The sequence below is a fragment of the Malaclemys terrapin genome, chromosome 11 (genome assembly GCF_027887155.1).
Source record: "Malaclemys terrapin pileata isolate rMalTer1 chromosome 11, rMalTer1.hap1, whole genome shotgun sequence".
Lineage (NCBI taxonomy): Eukaryota > Metazoa > Chordata > Testudines > Emydidae > Malaclemys > Malaclemys terrapin.
In genome coordinates, this window is record NC_071515.1 from 1,358,424 (window position 1) to 1,376,544 (window position 18,121).

The following is an 18,121-nucleotide window of genomic DNA, read 5'->3' on the forward strand; positions in this document are numbered from 1 at the left end:
TTTAGTGACTGCAACAGGGAAATAGAGTGAAAGAGGCAGTGGGAAGGAAAGAATAGGAGACTCAGGAGAAAAGGCAAACAACATCGGTAAGAGGATTTTCTGGCTGAGGCTAAGTGATTGGGGCAGGGCTTCACAATTCTTTGCTTCACAGTAGTGGGCATCATCATGCTGTTTGTCTCTTAATCTACGGATGTAGGATGACAGAGGATTGATATAGATCTTGTGAGTAGCATTCAAATACAAAAGAGTCTTTGGCTGTTCAGATCCCCTTGGGAGGAGATCCCTTTGGAGCAAAGAGTTATCGAGCTTGGGAATGGAATAGCTGCAGCTTGAGAGACTCGGGCAGGTGTCAACGAGGTGAGCTAATGTTGATGAATGGTGGGCCTACCTCCGATGGTCAATGGTCTGCACTTAGTTTGCAGCACTGACCACTCCAGACTTCTTCATTGTGAAGACCGGAGAGAAGACAAGAACGGAGAGGATAAAAGCATGAATGGATAGCGGCACTTCCTAGAGGCCTGCAGCATTCTTAACAGGCTCATAGCTGAACCAGCCCAGTAGCAAGCTGCTACTGAGGGACCAGAGGCAGGGCTGTAATGTTGTAGCTTAGCTTAGAATATACAGAGGGAGCTGTTCAGGAGCCAGAAAGTTTAATCAGTGAGTTGCCTGTATGACCTTTTATGGGCAGAGTTAACTCAATAGTCTTTGCCAGACTAGAGGATTTACTATGCAAGTAATCTTTATCTTTACCAAAATACATAAAGTTTGAACATAATGTAACTTTTGTATCATTCCTGGACAGTTTTTATGCATGAAAGTATTTCATAATGTCATATCTTTTGTTAAATCCCAATGGCATCTGAAATTTGTTAGTAATGGTATGGTACTGAATACTGGAAATTGCATAGTAATGAACCCATTAAAGTGAAATTGGCAGAACATGACTATAAATGTAAACACTGGGCCTCCTTACTCCTCATACAGCATCCCCTCTATGTGTCTCAGGGTCGCATGTGCTTTCTTTAGTGACACACACAAATTTTTACTCTGGTTACCCTCCTGAATTACAACAACTAGCTATGAGAGAGTGATCTGGATTCTGATTGCATCACACAGAATCAACAAAATAGTCAAATGAATGAGTAATCTGTTTTTTTTTAAACAGGTGATGAATACAAACACAGTTTTCATGTCTCAGATGGAGTTTACAGAGTTGGCAGTTAAGTATGTAACCTTGAATTGTAAGCTAGGAAATTTGCTTGGCCAGTCATTGTAAAGAATAAATAAGGAATGCACATGTCATTCTTATGGAATCAATTTTCAGTGTGTAACCATATTTTATTCAGTGGATATTCTGGAACCAGTAAGGAATGAAGGTTTGCAAGTAGTGTAACATTTTAAAAATGCAGATTTTACCCTCTCCCAACAGGTCCTGACTTATTCATAGACGTTTAACATATAAAATCATACTTTTCTCACATGCTATAGGAACCCTGATGGTTCTCCCACAAGGACAGAGAATGGAGAATCAAGCAAGTAAACCTCTTTCTGTGGTTTTAATTCTCATATAGCGCTTACACAGCACAGTGAATATGTTCAACCCACTTTGTATTTTACAAATGTATTTAACAATATTTTAATCAATTAATTCTGGTTTGATAAAATTCATAAACTACTTTTTATTCAAAAAAATAAAAGGATATGAACAATATCCTCAACTAGAAAGGCTGCCATTTCTTTTGTGTGATTTGTGGGACCCTATAGTATACTGTGAAAATGTAGCGCTGATCTGAAAAGCCAGCTTGGCATTTTCCTGAAATTTCCCTGAGGTTGCTACACTTTTCAGAGGATACAGCTGTTTAATTTTGGGGGCATGGGTTGGTTGAGCTTGTTTGTTTAAATTTTAACAAAATCTTTAACTAATGAAAGAGCACAATAACTAAAAAACATAAAAATAAATCAGTGTCACATTTTCACAAAGGAAAATACTACTTTTATTAAAAGATTTTCCAATCATTCAATTTTTTTTTAAAAAAAGGTCACATTTAACTGTATCAACCACGTAATAGGTTCTTAACTAATGATGTTTTGCCATTTAAAATGATATTGTACATTTACACTTACATATGCACTATATAGACATTGTGACAAAGTTCCTCCTCTATCTTGGTGGGCCCTGAGCTTATTGGCGGATTTTCTTGCCTCAGAGATTCACCATGTGGGTTGGGGAACAGCCCAGAGACCTTCCCCTCTGGAAGAACCCACAGTCCAGATCAGTTGGGAGGTTTGGGGGGAACCCAGGCCCACCCTCTACTCCGGGTTCCAGCCCAGGGCCCTGTGGACTGCAGCTGTCTATAGTGCCTCCTGTAACAGCTGCATGACAGCTACAACTCCCTGGGCTAATTCCCCATGGCCTCCTCCAAACACCTTCCTTATTCTCATCACAAGACCTTCCTCCTGGTGTCTGATAACGCTTGTGCTCCTCAGTCCTCCAGCAGCACACCCTCACCCTCTGCCTCTCAGCTCCTTGCGCCTCTTGCTCCCAGCTCCTCACACTCCTACCACAAACTGAAGTGAGTGCCTTTTAAAACCCAGGTGCCCTGATTAGCCTGCCTTAATTGATTCTAGCAACTTCTTCTTAATTGGCTCCAGGTGTCCTAATTAGCCTGCCTGCCTTAACTGGTTCTAGCAGGTTCCTGATTACTCTAGTGCAGCCCTTGCTCTGGTCACTCAGGGAACAGAAAACTACTCATCCAGTGACCAGTATATTTGCCCTCTACCAGACTCCTCTACCCCACTGGTCTGGGTCTGTCACGACATATATCTACAACACATTGGAATAGTCTATATTTTGATAAAAGTTGTATACAAGTATGACTTACACACATACTAATGAATTATATATTTTGCCAATATCATATTATGTCTGATGAAAACTGCATGTTTTAATAATAATAATAATCAAGATATTAACAATACAAAATGAGGCAGATATAACAAAGTAGCAAATTTGGTAAATTAGACTATATGGCACTCTACCACCTTGAAGAGAGAAAATATGCTTGTGGGATAAGTTTTGGATGGAATAAATGATTCCTATTCTTCTTGGGCCTGAGCCTCACCACTGAAGCCTATGGGAATTTTGTCACTGACTTCAATGGGAGCAGAATCAGAGCATCTAATCTCATGCTGGGGGGTTAGACAACAAGCTTGATCTACAGCCTCTACTGTCACCTCCCGGGTCAACTAATGAGTGATTCAGACAAGACACTGTCAACATGACATCTGAAAACAATGTAGAATTGCCATCCATCCAGATGTTCACGCTATGCGGAAAGCAGATATTAAGTACGCCCTCCAGCAAGCTGTAACCAGGGTCCCCATTTTCAGAATAAAACCAGAATAGCAGGGAAGAGTAACCAAACACGTAATGTCTTACCTAGCTATCTTGTCACTGCAAGACATAGTAAGCAGTCTCTCTCCCTGTAATACTCCATCCCACGTCTGGATGGTAGTGGTAGATCGGACTGGAATTGTCCCTTCTCCAGATTCTATTTTTGTCCGTAGCTGTCCTCTTGCTTTACGGTTTGGATGTCTGTCTCCCTGATCTAAATGACAAAAATTGTTTTAAGTCAATTGAAAAACAACTGTCCAGAAGGAGTGGTTATGAAATGAGAGAAGGCAATGTATTTTATGCTGGTAACCATCTTGGAAAAGGTCACAACGTTTGGTAGCAATTTCTATTACTCATTTTAATTTAGCTACAGCATCAAATATCTTTCTTGTATACAATATTCTCCAAAATACATTTGCTATTAAACCAAGCTTTTCAGGAAAGAACATCTCAGATATAGTATTTAGTTCTGAAGTTCAGTTCTGTGCATTTCAGTGCTAGAATGAAATTAACAAATCAGTGAAGTTTAGCCACGTTGGTCCCAGGATATTAGAAAGACAAGGTGGATGAGGTAATATCTATTATTGGACCAACTCTCTCACTGACAGATGTTGGTCCAATAAAAGATATTACCTCGCTCACTTTGTCTCATTAACAAATCAGGAAATTCAGAGAAGAGCAACAAAAATTATTAAAAGGCAGCAATAATGGGGAAGCCAATGAGTCCCATAAACACACATAGTGAGTTATTGGCTTATCCTTAACAGTATCCAGGATCTTCCCGGCTATAGCCTAAATGGCCAGTTTGTCTGTTTATATTTAGTTTAAAGTAAATGGCCCAGATTTCCAAGAAGAGAGCTTTCTTCCAAAAAAATAAAAATAAAAATCCATATACAAAAGGCCAGAATTAAAATGACTGCTTATTTCTAACATTGCCATTTGTCTGTAATCAAATAAACGCTAAGCAATTCCTTTATAGCTAGAATCATACCCTCTTGTGCTGCTTCATGTGGTGAGAAAATCCTAGCATCTCCACATGGAGAGGTGCTGATATAGAGATGAAATTGCACATTTTCTTTCAGTTTAAATCCGCCTCGTTCAGACTTGATAAAGATGGATTTTTGTTGATCTTCTTTATTACTGGAATATAAACAAAGAAGAGAACTGTAGTCAAAACCTGAAGAGAAACAAATGCAGGAGATTAAGCCCAGTCTAATTTACTATACATTAAAATTATTAAAGTCTGGCACCAAATGCGGCACCTAAGAGTTATTACAAACCATACAGAAAGAAAAGAAGTTAGAAATAAGAAATAAAGAGTATTTGACATTGCCCAGTGAACTTATAAAGCACCATGAGTAAATGAAACAAAACTATTCATCTGCTAGTCCATTTGATGGCATTTTAATTTTATTTCTACTAATTCAAAGAACAGTTGAATAACTAAAATGTGTTTACACTTTAAAGAACTACATGATTAACTCATAATTCACTATTTCTGAACCATAATACAAATATAAGAGTTCAATATAGTTATAGATATGCCTCCTTAAATGGGTCTTTGTTTATTCAACTCACACTTTATGACAGGGACCAGAGTTTTCAATCTAAAATTTCAGTAACGTCAGCTATTTTATGATATTTTTTTCAATGGGACTCCTTAGCTTTGTGTTACAATTCAAGTAATCACCAGATAGACACATGATGTTCATAGCACAATCTCAGCCTCCTTAAGCTTACCTTACAAACAGCTCAAGTTGTGTGTAAAGAAATTTAAGCAGGCACCTGCGAGATATAATTTCTGCATGGCAATCGTTTAATGCAAGACCACGGTCACTCATGTATTCTCCATTTATGCATTTTGTCCCTGTGGAAACACTTATAACCTGGGCATCCTTCACATCTGTACCTGGGAAACAAATTTCAGAAAGAAAATGTAATTAAATGCACACAAATTTAATAACTGACTTTCTTAAACGAACGTGTTTGAATTCCAAAAAATAAAGTATTTTTCTTCAAACATTTTCTTTACAAAAAAAGCTTCAATCTGAAAGCAGAGGTTACTTACTTGGAACTGGAGGTTCTTCGAGACGTGTGATCCCTATCTGTATTCCACTGAGGGTAAGGTGCATGCACCATGTGCTCAGAGCCGGAGCTTTTCAAAGTAGTCATGTCCATGGGTCCATGCATGTGCCCTTACATTGCCTCATGGTTTCAACTAAGGTGGTAAAGGGCAGCAGGGCTGGCCTTAGGGGTGTGTGACAGCCCAGGTGCCGTGGTCAGGGGGACGCAGTGTGCAGTGCAGAGGTGTGTGCTGCTGGTGGGAAGGGTAGCACCCGGAACAGTGACTGACAGCAGGGAGTGGAGTTTCGGGGCATTGCCCTCCCCCAGCAACTCACAGAGGCAATGCCTGGGGGGTGCCCAGAATTCTTCCTTCTTCCTCCCCATGGAGGAATGTGTTCAGGGGGGTGAGTGGTGACACATGGAGTGCCCGGTGTTGCTGCTCCCTCCCTCCCTCCCACCTCCGAATGTTCCTCTGGGCTGGGAGGGGCGGGGGATGAGCAGCAATACCAGGCTCTCTGTGCATCCAGGTCACTTTCCCCATCTGGGCTGTGTAGCATCAGGAGCTGCTCTCCTGCCCTCCCTTATGCAGCCCACGTGGGGGGAGTGATCCGGACACAAGGAGCACCTCGCGTTGGAGGGGGTGCAGGGGACTAGGGGAGAAGCAGCACAGGAGGGGAGTGTAGGGGTTAGGAGAGAAGGGGATGTGGGAAGGGTTAAGAGAGAAGGGGTGCAGAAGGATTTGGGGGAGAAGGGGCACAGGAGGGGAGTGTAGGGGTTAGGAGAGAAGGGGATGTGGGAGGGGTTAAGAGAGAAGGAGTGCAGAAGGATTTGGGGGAGAAGGGGCACAGGAGGGGAGTGTAGGGGTTAGGAGAGAAGGGGATGTGGGAGGGGTTAAGAGAGAAGGAGTACAGAAGGATTTGGGGGAGAAGGGGCACAGGAGGGGAGTGTAGGGGTTAGGAGAGAAGGGGATGTGGGAAGGGTTAAGAGAGAAGGGGTGCAGAAGGATTTGGGGGAGAAGGGGCACAGGAGGGGAGTGTTGGGGTTAGGAGAGAAGGGGATGTGGGAGGGGTTAAGAGAGAAGGAGTGCAGAAGGATTTGGGGGAGAAGGGGCACAGGAGGGGAGTGTAGGGGTTAGGAGAGAAGGGGATGTGGGAAGGGTTAAGAGAGAAGGGGTGCAGAAGGATTTGGGGGAGAAGGGGCACAGGAGGGGAGTGTAGGGGTTAGGAGAGAAGGGGATGTGGGAGGGGTTAAGAGAGAAGGAGTGCAGAAGGATTTGGGGGAGAAGGGGCACAGGAGGGGAGTGTAGGGGTTAGGAGAGAAAGGGGTGCGGAAAGGGTTAGGGGAGAAGGGGTTATTTATTATGATAGTTATTACTGTGGATTTTACAAATAATTTCAGACATATGTTTCAGATTAGACGCCTGAAATCACACTCAGTTTTATGAGTGACACCGTCTCTCAGCTTCTCTGCACTAGCACAAAATGAGTCCATCTCCCCCTCCGTCTGCCTAGGTTCTCTCCTTCCCTTACTCTCTTCTTGGGAGTATGCAGAAACCTACCAGCAGGAGCCAAAGGTTTGATCCTGAAACCTCGATGCTGTAAGGAGTCCTTATTCATACACTTAATCCCATTTAACTCAGGAAGGTTCCAGGATCTGTCCCCAGCTCCTGCTGCAGCTCAGCAGTTCAGAGTTTTTGAGCAGCGCTATATTTGTGTTGATTTGTCTGCAAATATTTCAATGTTTTGCTGCTGTCATGGGGAATACAGAACGATTCTATGCTCTACCATACAGTCTTTGTATCCCGAACTAAAATCACATCTGGCAGACTCCTGCTGGCTAGATACAGCACATGTTGCGAGAGATAAAGCATATCTTCTTGCCGATTCGGAGACAGACATTGTAGATGTGTAATGCTATTAAAGTTAGCATCTTAGAATTTGCACAGGATTTACCCTACAAATTAATTCCTAATAAAGATAATTTCTTCAGAATAAGCACTGGAATCATCCTTTGTAATACTAATTAGCCTAATCCAATTATTTTTGTTAAGATTGTTTAATAGCAGACAATATATGTCCAAGTCCAAAATTTATATCCTTTATGCCCTTGTTTTTGCATTTGTTTATATATTTTTATTATTGCTTTTTGTTTTTTAGCTAACATAGAAGTTGCTAGGTGGTTGCTATACAATTATAACAAGAGAACCCAGGCGAACCAAGCGCGGTATGTTCTGTATTGTGTTTGACTGATTATTGTGAATATGTTTTTTAAGCCTTAATCTCTTGATACTCCAATTCCACAGCTACGGATACTAGAAATTTCTGTAGTAGGTGCTGGAGTGCTCATCCTGTTTTATTGGAATTTGTAAAAGAGTGCACTTCTGTTTTAGATTACTTACCTCCCACTTTTTTAAAAATTACAAACACAAACAAAAGAGGTAAAATAAGTCTTTACCCTATTTGTTTGTTTTAAAATATTAACTCTGCAATTACAGACCAGCAAGAAGGAAAGCTGATCTATAAATGATCCTTTCTCGTGGCATTGTATTAAACCATCTGGGCAGAGAAGATATATGAGACAAGCTCTAGGAAGTAACATCTTTTATGATGTACTGAAAGATTTGTTGTTCTGTATAGCGTTTTGAAGTTGAAACGTCCCCTCCCCAAATCACGTGATGTGACAGTGTGACAAATTTCTTGTAACTTAGCAGTTCTCTGGTTTTTTGCCTTCAGAGTTTGGTGGCCAGAGAATGGCGGCTGCTGACCAGGCACCCAACTCTGAAGGCAGCACCGCCACCACTAGCAGCGCAGAAGTAACGGGGCAATACACCATATACCACACTTTGTTCTTTGTAGGTAAAAGGCCAGGGGCCCCACGTACAGCAAAGGAGTGGAGCTGCCGTTCCTCATTTGAGGCGTGTGGTTTGGGAAAGAAAGCAGGCAGGTGTGTGGGTTGGTTGTGGTGGAAGCAGGAAACCACCTTTGGTAGAAATTTAGGATGCAGGTGAATTGAGACCTTGTCCTTATGGAATGTAGTGAAAGAGGGGATTTCCATCATAGCTATCAGTTCACCAGCCCTCCTTGGAAGGGTAATGGTGACCAGAAAGGCTACTTTCATAGAAAGAAGAGAAAGAGGGCAAGACGCCGAAAGTTCAAAGGGGAGTTCATCCCTCTGGCGCACCTGGCATTGGCCACTGTTGGAAGACACAATACTGGGCTGGATGGACCTTTGGTCTGACCCAATATGGCCATTCTTATGTTCTAATGACATGAGGACTAAGTTCAGGTTCCATTGAGGAGCAATAGCCTCTATAGGCGGATATTTGTGTACAAGGCCCTTCCAGAATCTGGTAGTCAAGAGTGGGTGAAGATGAAGTTCCCCTCCATGGGAGGGTGGAAGGCACTAATGGCCGCTATGTGTACTTTGATGGAGTTGAGAGTGAGCACTAAGGTCTTTAGAGAGAGAAAATAGTCTAATAGCATGGGGATGCCCATGGCCTTGGGGGCAAGACCTCTACGTAGGGCCCAGGTAGTGAAACAGGTCCATTTGGCCTAGTAGGATCACCTTGTGGACTCCTTTCTGCAATTAGAGAGGATGTCTCAGATTGCCTGTGAGCATTTCTGCATTAGCAGAGGCATCCATTCAAATACCACACTGTGAGGTGAAGCGCCCTCGGTGTGCCATTGTGTTGCGTGAGTAGCTGTGGGAATGTTGGGAGCAGGAGTGATGGACGCTTTGACATGTGGAGAAGAAAAGGAAACCAGAACTGGGGAGGCCAATACGGAGTAATTAGGGTGACCATCGCTCTCTCCCGTCTGAGTTTGTGCAGAACGTGTGGCAATAGAGGGCACTATATTAAACCATAGCTGATCTGGCCTGACCAGTTGATGATCAGGGCGTCCCTTATGAGTGGACATTGAGTCGTCCCCTCAAACAGTACTGAATGCACTTGGTGTTGGCGAGATGTAAAGAGGTCCCTGATCAGGGTTTCCCAGTGGCCGAAAATGTCTGCAACTACCGCATCATGCAATTCGCATTCGTGGTGAGCTACAAAGTTTCTGCCGAGAGCATTGGCAAGTACGTTCAGAGTTCCCGGTAGGCAGGCTGCTGACAGGAGGATATGATGTGAAATGCATTTCCAGAAGTGTACCGCTTCCACACATAGTGCTCAGGACCGTGTGCCCCCTTGCTTGTTTATGTAGTAAACCCGTAGTGCTGTTGTCTGACATAATGAGGACATGATGAGAATGGATAGTTGTTAAGAATGTATGACATGCCTTGAGTACTGCTCGAAGTTCCAGGATGCTGATGTGCATCTTGGCTTCCCGAATGGTCCAAGTGCCTCACATCATGTGGTCTCCCTTGTGGGCACCCCAGCCTTTGAGTGACGTATCCATTATAATTGTAACACTTGAGGAGCATGAAAGGAAGGGCGTGTGGAGTGGGTTTGTCCACCATTGGAGGGAAGAGAGGACTTCTGGTGGAATGTTGAGAATGGCATCCATGGACTGGTGCACGGGAGAGAAGACTCCCTGCAGCAAGAGCTGGAGATAGAGGAATCTCAGGCGAGCGAAGGGCATGATATATGTGCATGCTGCCATGTGACCGAGGAGGGAAAGGCAAGTTCTGGCTGATACCAAGGGGCTGGAAGTCACTAAGGTGATCAGGTTCAGTAAGCTTTGGAATCTGTCTTTTGGGAGATAAGAGTGTGTGGAGGCCATGCTGATGCATACTCCTATGAATTCTAGGGATTGTGTAGGGCGTAAAGTTGATTTTTCTGGGTTGATGCTTACTCCTAGGGCGGAGAGGAATAGAAGAAGCTGGGATGCCAATTCTCGAGTCTCTTCTCTGAATCGTGCCACCAGCAGTCAATTATCTAGATAAGGGAAGAGGAAAAACTACTTGTCACCAGAGGTGAGCCACTACAACACAGAAAACTTTTGTGAAATCTCATGAAGAAGTGGTAAGTCCAAATGGGAGACCCCAGTATTGAAAGTGCCGAGGATCCATCATGAACCTCAGGAATCATCTGTGGGTCACACGTATGTCACTATAGATGTAGGCACCCTGCATATCTAGAGCCATGAACCACATGCCTTTTTCTAGTGATGGGATGATTGCCATGCGGAACTTTGGTTTTCGAAAGAATCGGCTGACGTGTCAGAGATCCAAGATTGGTCTCCAACCTCCCTTCTTCTTGGGTATGAGGAAGTAGTTGGGAGTAGAATCCTGTACCCTAAATGTCTGCAGGGATTGGCTCCATTGCTTCTCTTTGCAGGAGGGAGTCACCTCTATGGCAAGAACACTGTTCATAGAATCACAGAAGATTAGGGCTGGAAGAGACCTCAGGAACAAGACCAACCCCAACTAAAACATCCCAGCCAGGGCTTTTTCAAGCTAGGCCTTAAAAACCTCTAAGGATGGAGATTCCACCATCTCACCAGACAACCCATTCCAGTGCTTCACCACCCTCCTACTGAAATAGTTTTTCCTAATATCCAACCTAAACCTCCCCCACTGCAACTTGCGATCATTGCTCCTTGCTCTGTCATTTGCCACCACTGAGAACAGCCGAGCTCCGTCCTCTTTGGACCCTCCCTTCAGTAGTTGAAGGCTGCTATCAAATCCCCCCTCACTCTTCTCTTCTGCAGACTAAATAAGCCCAGTTCCCTCAGCCTCTCCTCGTAAGTCATGTGCCCCAGCTCCCTAATCATTTTTGTTGCTCTCCGCTGGACTCTCTCCAATTTGTCCACATCCTTTCTGTAGTGGGGGCCCAAAACTGGACGCAGTACTCCAGATGTGGCCTCACCAGTGCCGAATAGAGGGGAACGATCACGTCCCTCGATCTGCTGACAATGCTCCTACTAATGCAGCCTCATATGCCGTTAGCCTTCTTAGCAACAAGGGCAGACTATTGACTCATATCCAGCTTCTCGTCCACTGTAATCCCCAGGTCCTTTTCTGCAGAACTGCTGCTTAGCCAGTCAGTCCCCAGCCTGTAGCGGTGCATGGGATTCTTCTGTCCTAGGTGAAGGACTCTGCACTTGTCCTTATTGAACCTCATCAGATTTCTTTTAGCCCAATCCTCCAATTTGTCTAGATCACTCTGGACCCTATCCCTACCCTTTAGCATATCTACCTCTCCCCGCAGCTTAGTGTCATCCGCAAACTTGCTGAGGGTGCAATCCATCCCATCATCCAGATCATTAATGAAGATGTTGAACAAAACTGGCCCCAGGACAGACCCCTCGGGCACTCCGCTTGATACCGGCTGCCAACTAGACATCGAGCCATTGATCACTACCCGTTGAGCCCGAGGACCTAGCCAGCTTTCTATCCATCTTATAGTCCATTCATCCAATCCATACTTCTTTAATTTGCTGGCAAGAATACTGTGGGGGCCATAACAAAAGCTTTGCTAAAGTCAAGATATATCACGTCCACCGCTTTATAACCTATTACGCACCTGGTTACAACTTCAGTGTTTCTAGTAATGCTTCAATTGAGTCCCACTCTCATGAAGAATTTTTTGCACTTTGTGTTGAGTGCAGCGGCAACAAGATCCACTACTGGAAGCCCCACTTGGTTAGAAATATGCTGTTGAGGACTCGTGAGTCCAGGAGAATTGCCTGCTGAGATTGTTGGCCATGGTGTTCTGTATACCTGGGAGGTAAGAAGCACAAATTCTAGAGTTTTATTCCTTTGGCACAAAGCAAGGGAGAGCATGCCTCGCCCTTTTGATTGATGTACAACATGCAGGCCATGTTGTCTGTTGTAACCTTGATAAATTTGACTCTCATCAGTGGAAGCATTTCTGACTGTTTTCAATTCTAGAAGGTTGATGTGAAGAAGACGCTCTTGAGAAGACCATTTGCCTTGAATGGTGTGACACCCTAGATATGCTCCCCATCCCAAAAGGGACACATCTAATGTTATAATCATGGTAGTACGAGGTTGAATGAAAGGAACTCTTGCACAGACTTTAAAGGGGTCCTTCCACCAATTGACTGAGTCCAAAATACAATGGGGAACAGACATCCGTTTTTTTTGAGTGCTTGCTCGGCATATAAACTGACTTGAGCCATCCCTGGAAGCACTGAAGATGTATCCAGGCATGTTGGGTTACGACGGTACCAGCTGCCATATATTCTAATAGCTTGAGACAATTTCTTGCTGGGCTTCAAGGACTTACCTGAACCTTTGAAATTAGATTTTTTTTAGGGTTGCGAACCTGTCCATGGGAACACATGATACTGGGAATGATTGTAGTTTATTGTAAAATGAAGAAATCTCTTGTGACATGAAAATACACATCAAGGGTCACAAACCAATCATTGGAATCTAAAGAAGGAATTATAGCTGCAAGGGTCACCATCCTGAATTTTTGTGGTTTCACTTAATTGTTTAGATGCAGTTTAGAGCTAACATTGGTCTCCGTCCTCCATTCTTTTTGGGACCCAGTAAGCACTTGTAATAGAAACTCTTTCTCCTATTCTGGACTAGAACTGGTTCTGTGGGCCCTAAGCACAGAAGAAAGGCAACTTTCTGTCTCAGCAATTGATCATGAGATTGGTCCCTGAAAAGGGATGGGGAAGGAGAATAAGAGGGAGGGATGGAGATGAAATGGATGGAATAATCAGGCACTATCATCTCCAAAACCAATTTGTTGGATATTATTCTCTCCCATGTAGGTTGGAAATGGGAAACATGGTATCCAAAAGGGGGGTGGGAAAGGACGGTGAGACTATAGGCTCCAGTAGAGTAGGTGATTAAGAGTTTTTAGCAAATCTTTCAAAGTGTGAAACTCATCAGCAGACTCAGAGAATAGCTTGACACCATCAGAAGGACGGTCCCCAACAGTACTCTGTACTTCCATAGAGAAGTTAGCCAACTGGAGCCATGCGGGCAGGGGACTGGACTCGATGACCTCTCGAGGTCCCTTCCAGTCCTATAATCTATGAATCTATGATCTTCATCAGCTCCTGAAATTGTCTAAACTCATCTGCAGTGGAAGATGGTGGAGGCATTACAGCCTCATCTGGCAATGCTGAAGAAATACTTGTGTGAAGTGTTACCTCCTTGTCAGCCCTTGTCTCCTGCTCCTCAAAGTTCTCTAATGGCTCAGGTTGATGAGGTGATAGCGAAGATGCAGGAGAATGCCTCTGAGAGGGACTTGGGACCTTTAAGAATTGTTGGTGATATAGGGCCCAGAGATACCAATAAGGTCACTGAGAGGGCTCCAGAGCATAGGAGAAGGCACCCATCACTGGTCACACCAACTAAATTGTGGTCAAGGTTTCCTGTCCCCAACAGTCTCTAAGTAGCAGAGTAGTGACTTGTAGAGTAAAGAGGAGATCCCTGAATTGAAACCTGAGCCAGAAGAATCATCCTCAACATATTTTAGAGAAGGTAATAACTTTCACCCTAGATGGTTGATGCCGGTGAAGCAGGAGGTCTCGATGGAAAATGTGAAGTCTGTAACACAGAAGATCATGGTACAGATAACTGTTCGGTAATGGAAGCTCCACTAGGTAATGGAGATTCCAACATAAAAAGATCTCTTAACTATCTAACTCCTGCGGTAGTGATGATATGTGAATGGGAGTTGAGAAGGATCCTGTGGAGACTGACATCGGCACCAAGGTAGGGACTTATCTAGAATGCATCGGTGCTGTGGGCACTAAATGCTTCCACTGAGTATGTTCTGACTCAGGCAGTACCAATAGAGCAGCCAGGGACGGTGTATGGATACCAAAGATACAGTAGAGGCTGATGGTGCAGACTTCTTTGAAGTTGAATGTCTACTAGAATGGACATGACCACCCAATGCTGAACAAGTTTTGGGTACCAAATCCAGCTTATTGGTAGAATGGCTTTTAGAGGAAGCCTTAGATGATTTCATGGTATTGGAACCACTCAAATTCTTAACAGTACAGCTTTTGGGACCTGTGGTCCCCAAAACAGTTTTTTCAATTGGTGAACGAAACTTCTTAGTAGGAGACTTAACATTCTTGCTCCTCTTGTCAGAACACACAGTCTTACTGCACAAGCCTCTTGATACCACAGATGCAGAAGCAGGTGCTGTATCCATCGAGGGCGTTGGTGACCAGGTTCCAGAGGTAGAGGGGCACTAAATGTGCTTGGAGATTGGTGTACAGGGAGATTCTCGGAGCCTGGGTCAGTGCCCAGTCTTGCTTCATCATTAACAATTTAAATTTTATTTCTCTATTTTTAAAAGATCTGCTTTTGAAGGAGAAGCAGATCTTATATTTGGCTCGTATATGGATGTCTCCCAAACAATGGAGGAGACGAGAGTGTCTGTCACTGACTAGGATAGATTTCTAGCAGGAAAGACAGTGTGCAAAACCTGGGTATCCTGGCATACCCCATATACCAGAATAGCCTCTCGAGTGGAAAAAGAACAAATGGGGAAAAAACAACAACAGACTCTCTGAACTAAATACTACAACTAAACTAAACTAAACTAAGAAACAGAAAAAACTATGTTTAACTAACTACATGTAAGTGAAGCAGGCATGCTTGATGCTCCATCTCAGGCCGAAGGTGATCAAGAAGGAACTGAGGGCAGTTTGCCTGTGCAGCTCTATATATTCTCAGTACAGAGCATGAGGATGTGCATAGAGCAAGTGTGGGCAGAAGGGGCACTGCTACTGAAAATCTCTGATAGAAGGCGACTGGTGGCACATGCGCACTGAAGTGGAGCTCCTACAGGGATATTACTTGAAGAAGAACTTTGCTGCAGTGCCTACAATAAAGACCTTGCAAAGTCTTTACTTTAATTATTTTGTTATTAACTCCATCATTATGATTATGCATTAAAAATGTCCCAGAGCAGTTTGAGAAAAATTAAGTGTAAAGATAAATGTTTTCTAACTATCAAGGTATTTATATTGTGTCCATTACCGTGGCATCTGAACACTTAAAAGTAGTACTGATTAGTTTTTTTTTTACCTGTTGTCATGACAATTCCAGCAAGAACTTTTCTACGTGCATGGGGAGATGTGAAATTATCAGTCAGATCACTGAATTTATCCACAACCAAGCGTGCAACAGCATCAGCTAAAACCTGCAAAATCACAGAAATACGTTAGAGAGAATCAAACAAGAAACAACTATTAAATGCTGGCATTTAATATGATGGATTAAAAAAAACATACACACTGTTAATTTTTTATCCTCCACTGATTAGGGCCAAGATTTCCCAGTGTCCACTAATTCTTGGTGCCCTACTTGAGATATCTAGCATCTGATTTTCCAGGATGCTGAGCAGAACACCTCCTAAAGATCTCAACTGGAGTTTTGGTTCTTGGACCTTAAATTGAAAACCTAAAAACTGAAGGACCTAAAAGTAGTGACAATTTTGAAAAATTGGGCCTGGGTGAAAAAACGAATGGCAGAAAGATTCAATGCTTGTATCTCAATATACATCATCTTAAAGTCCTAAACAAGAGTCAATGCTTTTTATCCTTGTATCTCAAAAATACTTAATTTCAATGACCTAATCACTGGGCCTGAAAATAATACCAAAATACAACAAAAATCAGTCATCTTGACTAACATATAAAAATCCTTTATTAGACCAGAAATAGTTATTTATTTTTTACATTTATAAAAATGTGCCCTTCCCTCAGCTTTAGGTGAATATACATTATTTTATTTTGTTTTATTACAAAAAATATACACATTTTTAAATGGACAATTTCAACATAAAATTTAATGATGGCCATCGAAAATAAAGAAGTATTAATGAAATGAAATTAATGAAAGCCTGGAATAATAGAGGCGGCTTTGCAATTTGCCCTGAGCATCAACAAACTTATGGTCTGTCAGACTGCGAGTGAAGACTAGTTGCAGATTTAAGGAAAACTCCTTGAAAATGACCTACCACCAGCTTGTTTAAATCTCGAGATTGTTAGTTCCAGCACCACAGCTGATCTCAACATATCATGTCAAGAAAGAAGCAGTCTTTAAGGTAGCCAGAAAACACAGAATTTAGAGGTTTGTAAGTCAAAATCAACATCTTGAATTTCACCTGGAAACAAATTGGAAGCCAATGCTGACTATGGAGCAATGATGCTATTTGTGAAAATATTGCTAAATAAGTAAAATATTGCATTTGGAAGTAGCTGAATGGTTTTCACATGTACAGCAGTTCCACAGAATACAGTGCAGTAATCCAATTTGGAGATGACGATGGCATGGACAATTATGGAAGTTCCATGTTCAAAGGAAATGCTTGAAACCTTCTAGCCAACCATGCAGTTGGCAAAAAGGCATTCTTGGCCACAGCTACCACTTAGACATCCAGAAGCAGTGGAGGATGTAACAGGACCCACAAATTGTGAATCTGACTATGCACTGGTGACAGGGGTGGCTCTATGTTTTTTGCCGCCCCAAGCATGGCAGGCAGGTGGCATGCTTGCGGGAGGTCCGCCGGTGCTGCGCCATCGGCGTCCCCACCTCCAAATTGCCGCCGAAGCCGTGGGACCAGCGGACCTCCTGCAGGCATGCTGCCGAAAGCTGTCGGCCTGCCGCCCTCACAGCAACCGGCAGGCCACCCCCCGCGGCTTGCCGCCCCAGGCACGCGCTTGCCGTGCTGGTGCCTGGAGCTGCCCCTGACTGGTGAGCATGCTTTCCCAATTGAGAGAACAGATATAACCTCCATAATTTCTCTCATAGTCTTCTCCAGCCTACTACCATCATTACCTTTTCTTATACAGACAGACTGGGCTACCTCTCATCTAAGCTCCATCTTGGCTAGACACTGGGAAAGCAGATAGACCATACCATCAAGATGTGACAGAATAGAGAGTTGTTTATTATGGGCATATTGAAGACAGTGCAGTTCCACTTCCACCCTGTCTCACATAATGATCACATATGGAGGAGATAGTTCAGTGGTTTGAGCATTGGCCTGCTAAACCCAGGGCTGTGAGTTCAATCCTTGAGGGGCCCACTTAAGGATCTGGGGCAAAATCAGTACTTGGTCCTGCTAGTGAAGGCAGGGGGCTGAACTCGATGACCTTTCAAGGTCCCTTCCAGTTCTAGGAGATAGGATATCTCCACTAATTTAGGGGAGAGCTGAAGTAATGGAACCCTGAGGTCCCATCCATAAGAGAGCTATTGGGGCTAAGAAGCATTTGTCCACAACGACCCTCTGGGTCCTATCAGGGAAGAGAAAAACCACTCAAGAGCTGTTCTCTCTACCCTAGACAGGGTCACAGGCATTCACGAATACCTTATGGTCAACAATACCAAAAGTTGCTGACAGATCTAAAAGAAAAACGTAGACATGAGAACATAATCAGACCTAACACCAGATTCTCATAGATCAAGGAAACCCAAAGGCTTTAGACATTGTCAGAGTTGATTCACCACAACCTTCTCAACAATTTTCCTTGGAAACTGAGCGATGAGAAATAATGTGACAATTAGCAGAATTCTCAATGCCTGTGTCCTTCCTGGCTGACTTTACTGGCCAAGAAGGACATGTGTCCAGCTTGCAGGCCATAACCCTAAGCTCTTTGAACTTTTCCAAAAGCTTGGTGAGTGGCGCTGGCTAAAACTCAGAGAAAACTGCATTTGTTGCTAGCTTTAGTCCTGGTTCTGTCATTATAGAGACTGACAATAAAGTCTGAAGAC

At 43.4% G+C, this 18,121-nt stretch overlaps 1 protein-coding gene across 13 annotated transcripts in view; it reads right to left on the minus strand.

The window, feature by feature from the left end:
- ADARB1 (adenosine deaminase RNA specific B1) overlaps positions 1-18,121 on the minus strand; it is a 251,304-nt gene that overhangs the window by 37,828 nt on the left and 195,355 nt on the right. For all 13 annotated transcript variants that reach the window (XM_054043498.1, XM_054043496.1, XM_054043493.1 and 10 more), the window contains 4 exons: positions 15,431-15,545; positions 5,135-5,303; positions 4,386-4,534; positions 3,440-3,608 (listed from right to left, as the gene is read on the minus strand). In XM_054043498.1, coding sequence (XP_053899473.1) covers positions 3,440-3,608; positions 4,386-4,534; positions 5,135-5,303; positions 15,431-15,545 — 602 coding nt within the window. The remainder of the gene's footprint in view (positions 1-3,439; positions 3,609-4,385; positions 4,535-5,134; positions 5,304-15,430; positions 15,546-18,121) is intronic.